Source organism: Musca domestica, unplaced genomic scaffold (genome assembly GCF_030504385.1).
Source record: "Musca domestica strain aabys unplaced genomic scaffold, Musca_domestica.polishedcontigs.V.1.1 11, whole genome shotgun sequence".
Lineage (NCBI taxonomy): Eukaryota > Metazoa > Arthropoda > Insecta > Diptera > Muscidae > Musca > Musca domestica.
Window position 1 is genome coordinate 14,407,105 of NW_026712133.1, and position 15,401 is coordinate 14,422,505.

At 35.0% G+C, this 15,401-nt stretch overlaps 3 protein-coding genes and 1 long non-coding RNA gene across 12 annotated transcripts; 2 read left to right on the forward strand and 2 right to left on the reverse strand.

Moving 5' to 3' along the window:
- Positions 1–814: 814 nt before the first annotated feature.
- On the forward strand, positions 815–6,455 carry LOC109613695 (conserved oligomeric Golgi complex subunit 8). Of its 9 annotated transcripts, none has more exons than XM_059131559.1 (3): positions 815–1,907; positions 2,138–4,128; positions 4,182–6,236. In XM_059131559.1, exon 3 carries the CDS (start codon positions 4,288–4,290, stop codon positions 6,199–6,201), a length of 1,914 nt encoding a protein of 637 aa, XP_058987542.1. In that variant the 5' UTR covers positions 815–1,907; positions 2,138–4,128; positions 4,182–4,287; the 3' UTR covers positions 6,202–6,236. The 9 variants fall into 6 exon arrangements, with proteins under 9 accessions (XP_058987542.1, XP_058987549.1, XP_058987529.1 ...); XM_059131546.1 differs by having other exon boundaries at positions 815–1,679; positions 1,766–1,907; positions 2,138–6,236; XM_059131539.1 differs by having other exon boundaries at positions 2,138–6,236.
- On the reverse strand, positions 5,644–6,438 carry LOC131806825 (uncharacterized). Its single transcript, XR_009344193.1, has 4 exons — positions 6,336–6,438; positions 6,122–6,268; positions 5,986–6,059; positions 5,644–5,920 (listed from the first exon to the last, which is right to left on the reverse strand). It is a non-coding gene; the product is annotated as an uncharacterized LOC131806825 (long non-coding RNA).
- A 617-nt stretch (positions 6,456–7,072) lies between the features above and the next one.
- Positions 7,073–9,250, forward strand: LOC101899293 (elongator complex protein 3). The gene is made up of 6 exons (XM_005180765.4): positions 7,073–7,222; positions 7,287–7,528; positions 7,593–8,240; positions 8,302–8,519; positions 8,579–8,942; positions 9,010–9,250. Exons 1-6 carry the CDS (start codon positions 7,201–7,203, stop codon positions 9,166–9,168), a joined length of 1,653 nt encoding a protein of 550 aa, XP_005180822.1. The 5' UTR covers positions 7,073–7,200; the 3' UTR covers positions 9,169–9,250.
- Positions 9,251–9,420: 170 nt separating this feature from the next.
- On the reverse strand, positions 9,421–11,608 carry LOC101899121 (voltage-gated purine nucleotide uniporter SLC17A9). The gene is made up of 5 exons (XM_005180764.4): positions 11,196–11,608; positions 10,964–11,135; positions 10,455–10,670; positions 9,779–10,388; positions 9,421–9,722 (listed from the first exon to the last, which is right to left on the reverse strand). Exons 1-5 carry the CDS (start codon positions 11,267–11,269, stop codon positions 9,475–9,477), a joined length of 1,320 nt encoding a protein of 439 aa, XP_005180821.1. The 5' UTR covers positions 11,270–11,608; the 3' UTR covers positions 9,421–9,474.
- Between the last annotated feature and the right edge of the window lie 3,793 nt (positions 11,609–15,401).

The following is a 15,401-nucleotide window of genomic DNA, read 5'->3' on the forward strand; positions in this document are numbered from 1 at the left end:
AAATAAAACATGAGAAAATGGGGAATAAAGATGTAGAATCAAAACAGAATGGCCTACAGACCTAAGAGCTCCATAGATCGAGAACAAGGGAGAGACCAACAGATAGCGATAAGGGGTTTATAGATCGCTTTCACAACACAAGATAACTGAAGCACAACGCCTGGTGACCCGATAAAAGTTTCGGTAAATATACACAGAAGGACAAGAGGCCATCTGACATTATTATATTTTTTGCATTAGAACATAAGTATTGCAAAATTTTTACAGTTATTTCACTGAGAATTTGCCAATTCTTACTGGACAAGTTTCTTCATGCAATCAACTGCAACCCTTCTTCTTCTCATCCTGGGGATTTATATTTGAGCAAGCAATTTTAAAACTTATTTATTTTGGATGTGGCAATCTGTTTGTTTTGCTTTTCGACTCATTTTACTCTTTTTCTTATTTTTTTTTGCAATTATCTGAACTTGGAAAAATTCACGTTTGAAAGAATTGTTTTTGTTTTTAAACCTTTGATGTGTTTTTATTTATTTGTCTGGAAAATATAAAGTTTGTTATGTAAGTAAAATAAATCACTTAAGGCCTGTTTATGTATGACGATACAAAAGTGAATGTACAATAATCGATTTTACGTTTTTGTTATCGGAAAAAAATTGCCAACATAGTAGATTCTTAAAGGTACTGGAACAGAGCGGGTGTGATTATACCCATGGCGCAATTACGTAGGTAGAGCCATGGTACAATAAAAAGGTAAGGTAGAGGTACCAGCTGATTACAATTTTTTTCTAAATGTTTTAAAAAATAAAAACCAGTCGCTATTCAACTTTTGTTGACGATAGACTTTTTCGCGCCGGTCGCAACCAAGACTTTTTTGCTTTGTCTTTTGTTTACTCACACATACACACACACTGCAGTAACATTTTCATACAAAACAAATCGTTTTTTGGTTTCTTTTTATATTATTGAAACAATTTCTTTTTCTGAAGAAAAGTGTTTTTCCAACTCACCGGATGGATGACGAGGACCCACCTCCTCGTTTTTTGCCGAGGAGGAAATATGAGGCTGGAAGTAACCCGGACAGCAAGAAGTTTAAAAATCTTCAAACACCAACAACAATAAAAAACAAAATGGTTTTTGTTTCGGAAACGAGTTCACCAACACCAACAACATCTACAGCTGCACAAGTTACTGAAGACACCAGTCATCAAAACAATGATACAAATGAAATTATTTCTAAAAATACTAATAACCCCACTACCAATTATCCCAATACCATTATTTCCAACACAAATAGATCCAATCCCAATAATCCAAACAATAGCGCCAACACCGATAAATCCATCATTTCACAATCCATTCATCCCAACAACTCACACTCCAACCATCCCACTCCCATAGCGGCCACAACTAACACCAATCAAGAAGATTTTCACAACTACAAAACATATCAAAATACACAGATTCTCTACAACAAACTGCATCCTGGTCCTTTTTATGTATTAGTTAAGACTGATGAACCCATCAGCTCAAAGAGGAAAAATTCTGAGCTTCATTTATATGCAAAGCTAACTAATGCAAACATAAATTATCATTTTGTTTCAAAAAACATAGCATACAAGACTTTCCGTTTAACTTTCAACAACAGCGATTCAGCGAATAGTTTTGTTTTGGATTCGAAAGTAAAGCAAATTGGCCTTAATGCATTTATACCGGATACATTTGTGCAAAAATTTTATGTTGTAAAATCGGTACCTACTTTTTTCAGCGGCAAAATGATCATAGATCAAATCAATAACAGCGATAATGATTTTAAAGCGGTGTCTGTATACCGATTCAATTATAAGAACGAAAATGGACAATACGTCCCATCACAAACAATTAAAATAGGAATTGTAGCGAACTTCATGGTAAAACAAATACGAATGTTCAATTGTTTAGCTGAATGTGAATTGTATACCCCACCTACACGTCTTTGCAAAAACTGCGGCCGCCTGGGCCACATTGCAATTAGATGTCGATCATATAAAAGATGTCTTCACTGTGGAAGGAAGATAGATTGTCCTAATAATTGTGGCGAATTAAAATGCGACTTTTGTCTCTCAACCACTAAATGCAATAACTTTTGTTCTATGCCCAGATGTATTTTATGTAACGACGATAAACATAATGCCATGGAATCAAAAAAATGTCCCAAGTACACCGAGGAAAAAAATATTAGGGAGGCTATGGCTATCTCAAATTTGTCCAGAAATGAAATTATTCGCAAAAGCAAGCCCAATTATTATGCAATTTTTGATGACCCACAATATGAGAACGATTTTCCTTTGATTTCTACAATGACTAAGCCTGTACGCAAATCACTGGATGAGGAGCTAAATCGGAAATTAACAAAAACTAAATATAGTAAAGTGGTATCTTCGGTTCCGAAACGGATCCACGTAACAGGAGACGAAGAAAATATAACTCCCAGCAAACCATCATATGATTTTAGAAATTTTTCTAAAGTTACGGAATATGAAAAAATGATATCATCTTTTACAAATCAAATGGCAATTATTTTATCAGAGGCCAATTGCAGTGAAGGATTAGACATGTTAAACTGTTTTGCAAGTGCACTAAAGATAGCTTCAGAAGGAAACTCTGAAGTTCCCCCAAATAAAAACAATGAAAATTTTGCAGTACAACATTCAAAGTCTTAGTAAAAACAAAAACTATCTCGAATTATACATAAATAATTTATCAGTGGACATCTGTATACTAAGTGAAATTTTTAATGTCAACGAAAAAAATAACAACTCTTTCCTAAGGAATTACAATTTGATTTGCAAAAAACGAAGCGATAATTATGGTGGTGTAGCCTTTTTACATAAGAACAATATTTTTATGAAAAAAATCTCTTTCAATACGGATTTGGACATTTTGGTCTGTGAAACCACTAATCTATGCCCCAATTTCACCTTCGTATCAGTATATTTTCCTCATTCTGTTAAATCCAATCATTTAAAGAGAGAATTATCTAAACTTTTTACACTGCTTGAAGGAAAACCAAACGTGTTCATAGCTGGAGATTTTAATGCAAGATGCAGAGATTACGGAGATATCTTTGACACTGTTCGTGGTTCGACTGTGAAAACTTTGTTTGATGGTTCAATATTCCGATGCATTAATGATGGTTCTGCAACTTTCAAGAAAAATTTGTATGACAATTCTCCTGGTTCTGTCCTGGATCTCACTTTTACTAACTCGGCATACCATTTTACATGGAAGGTGCAAAACATTACTATCGGTGGTAGTCATCATAAGCCAATACTACTAGATATTAGTAATATTAAACATAAAGAAAAAACCTTTCTTGCAAAAAAACACCTTTTGAATAATATATGCAATCTTCATATAGGAACGGATATGCATACAATACAATCAGAGTTAAGTCATCAAGTAAAGAATTCTACTTTTGCTATTGGACCGAAAACAAAATTCAATTCATGGTGGAACGAGGATCTAAAAAGATTACTTCGTCTCAAAGATGCCGCTGAGAAAAAGTTCGAAAGCTATAAAAATACTGAAAATGCCTTAAATGCTATAGAAGCTAAAAATAATTTCAGAAATGCCGTTAAAAAAGCCAAAGCCCTTGCACAAGTTTCCAAAATCAATGAGTTAAACACCATCTCAAACTCAAAGTCTCTTTTCCGCTACATCAAGGGATGTAAGTCCTTTTTTGAAAATCAAACTCATTCAAAGTGGTGTTCCGACAACAATATCGTCTTTCTACAACATTTGAAGGACCAAGTTCCAAATAACAATCAAAATATTTTCAATGACGAATACTTAAAAAAATCCGATGTTTTTTCATTTGCAGAGCTACAAAAAGTTCTTGATATGAAGAAGAAGCCATCTGCAGCTGGCCTGGATGGCATAACATATGAAATGGTAAATAATCTTTCCATACAATCCAAACACCATCTTTTAGTCGCATATAATAAATTATGGAGAAACTGCAATTATCTTGATGAATGGAGAGAAATCAAAATTGTGCCCATTCCCAAAAAAGACAAAGATCTGGATATTCCAACTAATTTCAGGCCAATTGCCTTGATTTCTGTTTTTGCAAAAATAATAAATCTAATGGTAAAGCAACGCCTAAATCTCTATATGGATGATAACAAATTGCTTCCACATAGATCATATGCCTATAGGAAACACGTATCTACATCAACATGCATCAACGACATTCTTCACACAATAAACTTTCACAAGGAAAGAAATGAGAAAGTTGTTATACTATCAATGGATGTATCTAAGGCCTATGAATGTGTAGACATCAGCTGTCTACGAATGATCTTGCAACAATTGGATATTCCCGAGCAAATCAGAACTTGGATCCTAAACTTTCTATGCAAAAGAACACTCAGAATGGGAAACTCCCTGCTAAATATTTACAATGGCATTCCTCAAGGAAGTTGTTTAAGCCCAACTCTGTTTAATTTATACACACTAGGCCTGCATGGTATTTCAGATGGGAACACTAATCTTTTTCAATACGCTGATGACTTCATTCTATTAGTTCACGACTTCGACTTTGATCTGGCAAATAGAATTTTACAAAAAAAAGCAAGTAATTTCGTCAACTTACTTATGAAATTAAACCTTAGCGTCAATATAGAAAAAACAGCTGTTATGTATGTTGCCAAAGGAGGCCGTAAGAAACCTCATGTCATGATCAATGGAAACCAGGTTAAAGTTGTAACATCCATAAAATTTTTGGGTAGACACATTAAAAACAGTCTGTCCTTGAAAGAACATTACGATGAGGTGATACTATCTTGCAAAAACACTTTAAACGCTCTAAAGATGGTAACTGGCCCAAAGAAAGGATTACATCCAGCAAAAGCAGTAAATTTAAGTAAATCTCTGATTTTTTCCAAGACAGAATATGCAATATCATCAATGGCTCACAGACCAGCATACATAAATAAAAAATTAACTTCTTTTCAAAATCAACTTTTAAGAAGAAACTTGGGACTGGTGCCATCAACGCCAAATCATGTTGTATGTGCTCTCGCTGGTATTCTTCCAACGGATTTAAGAGCCCAACAGCTTGCGGCTAAAGAGTTGTTAAGATTAAAAATTTATAATCTTTCTCTATATGATTACTTCACAACGAACTCATCTCAGAAAACGAGCATTGGATACGTCTACAACAATTTCAAAAACATATTTGATAAAACAAGAATTGGTTACAACGTAAAATCGTCAAAAATTGAGACAAAACTAAACATTTTTAATTTCTCAAAAAATGATGTTGCTTCTGAGTGCATACAATCTCATTTTCGCAAAATGTTTAACGAGCTAAAATCTCAAGGGGTTTCCATTTGGGCAACAGATGCCTCGGTAACAAATAATAACACAGGATGCGCTGTCTGTAACATATCCTCAAGTCAGAACTTCTTATTTAAAATCGAAGAAAAGTTATCTTCTCTAGCTGGAGAACTACGAGCTATAGAAAAAGCTATAGATATAATAATTGAAGACGGAATCAGCATGGCTGCGATCTTCACAGACAGTAAAAATGCGTGTCTTCTTTTACAAGATAACTCCTCCAACAATTACACCACATACAACATAATACAAAAAATTAATAACTCATCTATATGCAAAGTGACTTTTATTTGGGTTCCATCACATGTTGGAATTTCCTTAAATGAAACTGCCGATTTCTATGCAAAACAAGCTACGGAAGCTGGATGTGTTATACCATATGAACTCTCGGTCACAGATGCAATCCAAAAGATTGAAGCAAATCTCTGGAACGATTTTGTTGAACGTTTCAAAGAAACTTCTCTGCACAAAGGATCTTATTTCTTCCGCTTCTTCCCAAATCCTCCCAAACAACCATGGTATAAAAACTCTAGCATGAAACCTGAAAACATAAAAATCATTAATAGACTTTTTACTGGACATACATATACCAAAAAATATTTTCACCGTGTTGGTATTTCCAACTCCAGTTTATGCGAGACCTGCAATGTGATCGAGGATGAAAATCACATTATCTTCCACTGCAAGAAATTTAATAGAGAAAGAAATGAACACAACCTTTTTAAAACACACAATAACTTACCGGATGTCCTCATGGCCAAAGATTTTCAACTCATAGATGATCTCCTGAATTTCATTAGCAAATGTAAAATTGTTTTATGAAATCAATTAATCTTTTTATCCTGTCAAAATCAAAATATTGCTTTTCTTGTTTTGTTTTGCTACACTCCTTTCAAAAAAAAAAAAAACAAAAGCTTTGTTTATACGTATATTCATGTATACTTAGATGCACTAACACATATGTATCCTCATGTAAAAAGAAGAGAAATAAAGAGAGTACTTTTATATGGTTTCAAGTAACCAACAACTAGCACTGGTGAATGAACACTTCGTGTTCCACCAACACACTTGACAACGTATGAAGTACAAAAAAAAAAAAAAAAAAAAAATAAAAACAAAATATTTTCAAAATCAATGATTGAAAGAAACTAATATTACTTAATTAACCAGATTTACCATAGATTGAACACTTAGGATCATATTTTTCAAAGAACATCCAGGTATTTCATTCATCTTACGCTACCCCCTAATTACAATTTTTACTTTACTTGCCATTATTCTATAAAAACATATACAAATTTTGTGTATGTGTGTGTATTTTTTGAATAAAAAATACAAAAATTTGAAATTAGTTACAAGATAAATGTATACTATCGACAATAATGGGCAACACATTGTACAATTTTGGGACAAAACTGTATTGTCGTCCTATTTTAGATTCAATCTTGTGGAGCACCCCCGAAGTTCCATTCAAGATATTGCTAATTTATGGTTTTTATTTTCATTTATTTTTACTGTAATTGAAATTTTTAAAATATAAATATAGACAAAAAGATTGGTAGACATTCAGAAAACAAATTTAATCAGTTGGTAGCTCTAACATGTATTTTTATTGTACCATGGTAGAAAATGTTTAGTTCTGGAACACAGCTTTTTTAAATTGGCCTAGCCAATTAAAGCAGAGTTGTATATATTTGTTGTAATAACATCTATATAGCCCTAAATATATCAGCTGCTTTTGACAACTAACGAAAACAAAACAAACGGTTTGTTGTGAACACACGTGTGTTCTTTAAGAAAAAGTCCTTTTAATTTACAAAAATGAAGCCGAAAAAGAAGTTAGGTATGTCTTTCGCAGTGTATTTTGTTATAAACGAGTATTTTACAAGTTCCACCATCTTTAACAGGTGTTGGATTGAGCCGAGAAGAGCGACAGGTTATCGTTATTGGTGAAATAATACAGGAGCTGTTACAGGCACACGAAGATAAAAAGGATGTTAATCTAAATCGCATGAAATCTCGAATATCATCCAAATATGGTTTGGAAAGCTCTCCGCGTTTGGTTGATATTATTGCAGCAGTGCCACAAGAAGCCAAGAAAATTCTGTTACCTAAATTGAGGGCCAAGCCCATAAGAACAGCTAGTGGTGTAAGTATGCAACAAGAATGTAAACATTTGACATACATAAGGACATTTTTTGTTGTTGCCGTAGATTGCCGTGGTTGCTGTAATGTGTAAACCTCATCGTTGTCCCCATATCAATATGACCGGCAATATTTGTGTTTACTGCCCAGGTGGCCCAGACAGTGATTTTGAGTATTCGACACAATCGTATACAGGCTATGAGCCAACATCTATGCGTGCCATACGAGCTCGCTACAATCCATTTTTGCAAACAAGACATCGCGTGGAACAGTTAAAACAGTTGGGGCACTCCGTTGATAAGGTGGAGTTCATTGTTATGGGAGGCACATTCATGTGCTTGCCAGAGGATTATCGTGACTATTTCATACGAAACTTACACGATGCCTTGTCGGGTCACACAAGTGCTAATGTTGCTGAAGCTGTTCGTTATTCGGAAAAATCACGAACCAAGTGTATTGGTATTACAATTGAAACAAGGCCAGATTATTGTCTAAAACGTCATATATCGGATATGTTATCCTACGGTTGCACACGTTTGGAAATTGGTGTTCAATCGGTGTACGAAGATGTGGCCAGGGATACAAATCGTGGTCACACCGTCAAGGCTGTATGTGAAAGTTTTCATTTGGGTAAGGATGCAGGCTATAAAATTGTAACCCACATGATGCCTGATTTGCCAAATGTCGACTTTGAACGGGATATTGAACAGTTTATTGTAAGTGAAACGGATGATTAATTACAAAACATTTTGAAGCTAATAATTTGTTTGTTTAAAGGAATATTTTGAGAATCCAGCCTTCCGTTCAGATGGTCTAAAAATTTACCCAACATTGGTAATTCGTGGTACTGGATTGTACGAGTTGTGGAAGACTGGCCGTTATAAGTCATATCCACCTTCAATGTTGGTTGATTTGGTTGCCAAGATATTAGCTTTGGTTCCACCATGGACGCGTGTATATCGTGTACAGCGCGATATTCCTATGCCATTAGTCAGGTAAGTTAACGGCATTAGAAATGTCACAGACAATTTGGTTGCATGGTTACTTTTCACAGCTCTGGAGTTGAACATGGCAATTTACGAGAATTGGCTTTGGCTCGCATGAAAGATCTAGGCACTGAATGTCGAGATGTGCGTACCAGAGAGGTCGGCATTCAAGAAATCCACAACAAAGTGCGTCCGTACGAAATCGAACTAATTCGTCGGGATTATGTGGCCAATGGTGGTTGGGAAACTTTCCTATCATATGAGGATCCGACGCAAGACATACTCGTGGGGCTTTTACGTTTACGTAAATGTTCACCAGAAACATTTAGGCCGGAGTTAAAAGAAGGTCAATGTTCGATAGTCCGAGAATTACATGTGTATGGATCTGTGGTACCAGTTAACGCAAGGGACCCCACCAAGTTCCAACATCAAGTAAGTTTTGTGATTAAAAACGTTACTTTAATTGTATTTTGTTAATTCTCAATTCTTAATTTGTCAGGGATTTGGTATGCTGCTAATGGAAGAAGCTGAAAGAATAGCCCGTGAAGAACACGGCAGCACAAAGCTAGCAGTAATATCTGGTGTTGGAACCAGAAACTACTACCGTAAAATGGGTTATGAACTAGATGGACCCTACATGTCAAAGAAAATCGCTTAATTGTCGGTTGTGATTTGAATTTTTTTTATTTAAATATTATGTACTACTTAAAATGTAAAATTACATACTTTGTAAAACTCTATATCAAGAAGAATGTGGATAGATTGGAAAAATGAGTTTGGTAAACAAAGATTCATAGTAGATATCAGCTAAAATCAGGATATACTTAACTCTTGTGACATAATTTAAAGAAAGCTATTATAGTCATTTACATTAAATCCTAATATTTTACACAATGAACAAATTGATGGGCGCATTGTGATGCAGCGGAACGTTTCTCAAGAAATAAAGCTAACCTAAATTAAATCACACAATAGCCTCAGCTGAGCCAAAAACCACAAATATTATCCAGCCTACGAGATTAATGCCTGCTGCTGCACTAAATACCATTGGCCAACTTTGGGTTACTTCGAGAATATGACCAGCCAAATATACGCCCAAAAAGCCGGGTATGGCTCCCACAGTATTCATGAGGCCAAATACACTGCCTGAGTGAGAAGGTGCCAAGTCTTGGGGGTTTACAGTCACAGCATTATTGTGAAAACCAGTGCCACCTAAAATCAGAATACTTGTAAAATACAATATAAAGTTTAAAAAAGGATTTACTTACCAATGATTACTGTCATGCATATTAAGGCTGTATGAAAATCTGTAGTTCGGCTCATTATAAAAAGAGCCAAGTTTTGTGCAGCAAAACAACAGCTTTGTATTATTTTCCTTACCGCCGACATGGACCAATCACGTGCCAACAGTCTTCCAGTTAGATATTTGGCAAAAAATGTACTTGGAGGTAATGCCAACCAGGGAATCATATTCACCACCCATCCCTTGGCGTGGGGAAACCCATCATGGAAATATGTTGGCAACCAAGAGAGCAATACAAAGAAACAATTCATTTCACAGGCATGTGTTAGGACACATGCCCAGAATGAAAGTCTACTAAAATACTTTAACCATGGCACAGTGTCCACATTGGCCTTATTAACGCACAGCCGGGAAGGCAACGAAACGTTAATAATGCGATTACGCTCCCCAGCCATGGCATAATAACGTAACACTAAAGCCCATGCAATGCCCATAAAGCCAATGACACGAAATACATAGGACCAACCAAAGTAATCCAAAACAAACGAGCCCAGAATCCCCGTCAGTAGGGTGCCAATGGCAGAGCCAGATGTCAGTAGACCAAAAAAACTTGTGCGTTCATTTGAGCAAAGATTCTGAAAAGAAGAAAGCATGTAAAAAACGAAAGTTCTTAGGAACCAAATCATTCAACAAATTCTTACTTGACTTGTTAAACTTATCATACTGGGAAAATGAACACCCTGAAATGCTCCATTAATAATACGTATAGTCACAATAAATGGAATGGCATAACCTTTTGCATTTGGTGCCCACCATATTATGTTGGGCATAAAAAATGTTATTAGTGACCAACCGATTGCTGCAAACAAAATAACTCGTTGGCCACCAAAGCGATCGCTGAAATAGCCACCAACAACCTAGAGGGGGGGAAATTAATTAATTACTTCTTTAAAAAATACTATTAAGCAACGCAGTAACGCATGATCCAATGTTGAAAGATTGAAGGAAGTATGGTAAAGGTACAGTTTTATATGGCAGTTTACATTTAAGCAGATATTGGCTGGATTAATTCTGAAAATCTAGCTAGAGCTCTTTTATTTCTTATCCGATGTTTCGACATCTATGGAACGGTCCCAGGAGATTTAAACCAATTCAGCTTGATTCCCAGTCAATACTTATGTTGTTAGCCTGTGTTATGTTGATAACCCACCTGCGTTAATGTGTATCCCCAGAAAAATGAACTTAATACTGTTCCCGAATCAGTTTTGCTCCATTTCATTTCTCCTGCCACGGCGGGCACAAGTAAAGGCATTGTGGTTCGTGTTGAGTACAGCATACATGTGCCGGTGATTAGAGTTATAAACCAAATACGTTTTTCGTGTCTAAAAAGATGAGAACTGATAAACGCCGGACAATCGTCATAAGCAAAGTAATATAATTACCTTGTCCATATCGATTGAGTATCTACTAATTCATTTCTTAAAAGAGAATATTTCAATTTTTCATCCATACTCATGATGTCTGCCTTATTCTGCAACAAAATTAGCAGCTTTGGTTCCCAAAGTCAATCTCAGTCAGGGTTTTGTTGGTCAGCTCAGGATGCAAGGAAACATTTTAACAAAACACTTTCAAAAATTTGTATATATGCACCTTTCAAGAATATATATTAATGTGTTGGTTTTTATTTATAGATTAATACTGGTGCCTCGAATAACTTCCTAAGACCAGTTTTTATTATTTTAATAAAACAATTGCCAATTCATATCAAGAAATTCGAGAATTGCCACGACCGACCGTTTTTCATTAAACGAATGGCAGAGAGAGGAAATAAAAAATATGTTCCGTGTTACGAATGTTGTTGGAAAGCATAACAGCTGTTTAAATAGAAATTGAAGAACAAAACATATCTAACGATAGCTGGAATTGCTTCTAAAAGAAGGTTTACACGATTAAGTTTGTCATTCCTTTTGTAATACCTATTGAAATCTACCTCCATGGTACATAATAAAATGATACAGGTAGGCGAATCAACACAGCTGCATTTTAAATGTTTTTTCAAATATAAGTAAATATTTATATGATTTCGTATACGACGTTATTCGGAGGTTATTATAATTCGCGTTTATCTACATTATTTACAAATTAAAAAAAATTTCATTCAATATTTTCAATTCCAAAATTGGTTTGACAATTCATTGTCCCAGCAGCTGTGCCGATGCGACTACTTGTATTCTTCTACCATGAGAATATAGGTAGAAGCAAGGTACAATAAAAAGGTAAGGTAGAACTACCAGCTGATTACAATTTTTTCTAAGTGTGCCTGAGTTCTGCCAATTTCGTGTATGTATTTATCGTGTTGAAAAATATTTTCAAAATCATTGATTAGAAGAGGCGTACATTGCGGGACGCGCATTTAAGCTATTCACCAGTTTTTTCATGGAATTGAAAGATCGAGCTATTTACATCATATTTTTGAATGAAAATCCAGGCATTTCATCGTTTAACTGATTTTAAAAATGAGGAAAAAGATTGAATAAGCGAAAACAACTCGTTTGCATGCAAATTCGACAGGAAGCGGACATAGCCTCAGGGCTGTACTTTTACGTAGTTTAGTCGATTTGATGGTGTCCGTCCGTCTGTGGAAACCACTCTAGTTTTCTAACGAAATGAAGTAGGTTGATACAATTTTACTCAGATGTGTTTTAGGTCTTTACATGGTAGAAGAATATAGGTAGACGCATCGATACAGCTGCTGGGACAATGAACTGTCAAGCCAATTTTGAAATTGAAATTGTTGAATGAAAAATTATTTAAATTTGTAAAAATTGTTGAAAAACACGAATTATAATAACTTTCAAATGATGTCGTATAAGAAAACATTGAAAATCTATTTATATTTGAAAAAAAAAACATTTAAATTTTTTTTGACATATCAATGCTCCCAAGGGTTGATGCATTTACCTGTATTCTTCTACCATGGGTCTTTGGAACCTTTGGTATTGAAAATAGGCCATTCAGGATCACATTTTTGTATAGACGCCATATAACTGTACTAGCAGATTCAATGTGCTTCTAGTCAAAATTTTAATCCAAATTCGCTGTAAATTGGCAGTTTGTGATCCTAATATATAGGAAATATTTTTGTATAGAACTGTAGATATAGGCTCAAGTACAGGGTTGCCCATATTCGACGGACCTTTGCGCCCTTTGGGCCCATTCCAATCGACGAGGCTTGTCCGCAGGCAACATTCCTTGCGTCAATTGAATTTTGTACGGGAACAAATGCAAATCAATGCGAATAATCCGTTGTAAAGTGGACCGAGCCATGCCCAACTGCTGAGAACGGCGTTTTTGGGATGTTCTTGGGGACCTCTCAACACTGGCTCGTACGGCAGCGATGTTTTCGGCCGATCGCATTGGTCGACTTTTATATGGCCTCTTCGGATTAGAAAGAGCTTTACCAGTCGCAAATTTTTCGTATAAACGCTTAATGGCGTTCTTAGAAGGCGCACTTCTCACATTTTTTAATGTTTTAAAAGCACGTTGAGTTTTCGCAATTGACTTCTTCTGTTGAATGTAAATTCCAACTATTTCAGAGCGCTCGCGTGGCGTGTATTGGTTCATTCTGCTTGGACTAACGCTTCAAACGCGGTATGTCATTAAGCGATGTGACATCTCTGTCAAAAGTTATGGCGTCGCCAGATGGGTCCGTCGAATATGGGCAACCCTGTACATGGTACAATGAAGACAAGGTAGGCTACATGGCAGAAGAATACAGGTATATGCATCAACGTCTCGGAGCATTGATATGTCAAAAAAAATTAAATGTTATTTAAAAGGTAAGAAGATTTTTATATTTTTTCTAATACGACGTCATTCGGACGTTATTATAATTTGCGTTTTCAACAATTTTTACAAATTTAAATCATTTTTCATTCAATATTTTCAATTCCAAAATTGGTTTGACAGTTCATTGTTCCAGCAGCTGTGTCGATGCGTCTGCCAATATTCTTCTACCATGGTAGGCTAACTTTGAAAAAAAAATGCAAGCATGGAGATCTAATGTAATGCTTGTAATGTCAGAATTACTATCAAAACAGAAAAAAACTTGTTGCATTGATTTTGAATGAATCATTTAAAACCGCCGAAACTGAATAAAAGGTCAAATTTTCTGGTCAAAATCATGATTTATATATCTTTAAAGGTGTATTTCGCTATAAAAGCAGATAGAGGTAGATTTTGTAGATGCATATGTTGCAATGAGCATTTTTGAAAAAATTTCTATTATTAAAAAAATCACACTCACATAAACAAGTAAAGTTGACATATTAGGCCAAGAAAATAAAAAATTAAAATCATATGGTACCATAGCCCACCTTGATTTTATTGTACCATGGACTTGTTTTAGGTTCTTAGAACTTTTGGTATTGAAAATGGGCCATTTAGGATCACATTTTTGTGACTGACAGATAACAGATTTATTGTGTTTGGTTGTTCTGGACACAATTTTTATCCAAATTTGTTGTACATTGGCAGTTTGTTTTAGAATTATAATTTTACCTTAACCGATAAAGCAGATTTTTTATTGTATTAATGTCAATAGACAGAAGCGTATGAAAAAAGGAAAATTTTCCAATTAACATGAAAACATTATATAACTTCATTTATAAATTATAAATAATTATCGAAATAATTTTAAAATTATTTGAAATTGACATGGTAAAGTTGTGCCATCATATGTTTACAATTTTTTCTCAACCTTTATCGTTTGACAACATTTCATTGTCAAAGTTAATATTTACTAATCCATTGTATACACTCAAATCAGATATGGAAACGTGTTTTCTATGCAGTCATGTGATAGTGTCTATCTGGCTTTCCTTTTCACTGCAAATTCCTGATCATTAAGCTCGTCTCGAAAGAGAAAACAAACACATAAATCATAAAACATATGATCTTCGCCTTAACAAGGCAAAACTCAAAAAATTAGCCGAGCCTGGCTGTGGGATTTGAACCGCGAACCTCGATGTGCAGCCAACTAGAAGTTGCCGTCTCTACGTTCAGAGCCATTAACCCGTCTTCCTAAAGCAGCACTAAAACAAGTGTATGCATTGGAAGCAATGTAGTTGTTGTGGACAAAAAATCCATCACTACAAAAACAAAACTTTGCTGTGAAAAAGATCTGCCAATAGAACTTGAGTCGAACCTGGAGAGTTTCTAGTCTATAATTCGCATATGCTAATTTGCAATAAGTTCGAAATATATACTACTTTCCAGAGAACGGCCCTTGTAAGCCATCATCCACACCAAATATGCCTGATGAGCCGCTTAACCAACGGCGAAACGCGTCGCATAGTGGTGAGTGTGTGATAGTGTCTATCTGGCTTTCCTTTTCACTGCAAATTCCTGATCATTAAGCTCGTCTCGAAAGAGAAAACAAACACATAAAAATATTTTCATTATAAGATTCTTAAACTGAAATTTCTTTGTTTTAATGTTTCATATTCAAAAAACAAACAATGAGTCTCTAATTTCTTAATTAGATGCCATTATATTGTGATTGATTATACAATAAACAAATCGTTAACAATGTTGAGATGTAAACTGCCATTCCATTACATATACGTCAGATAAATCCTCATGAGGGA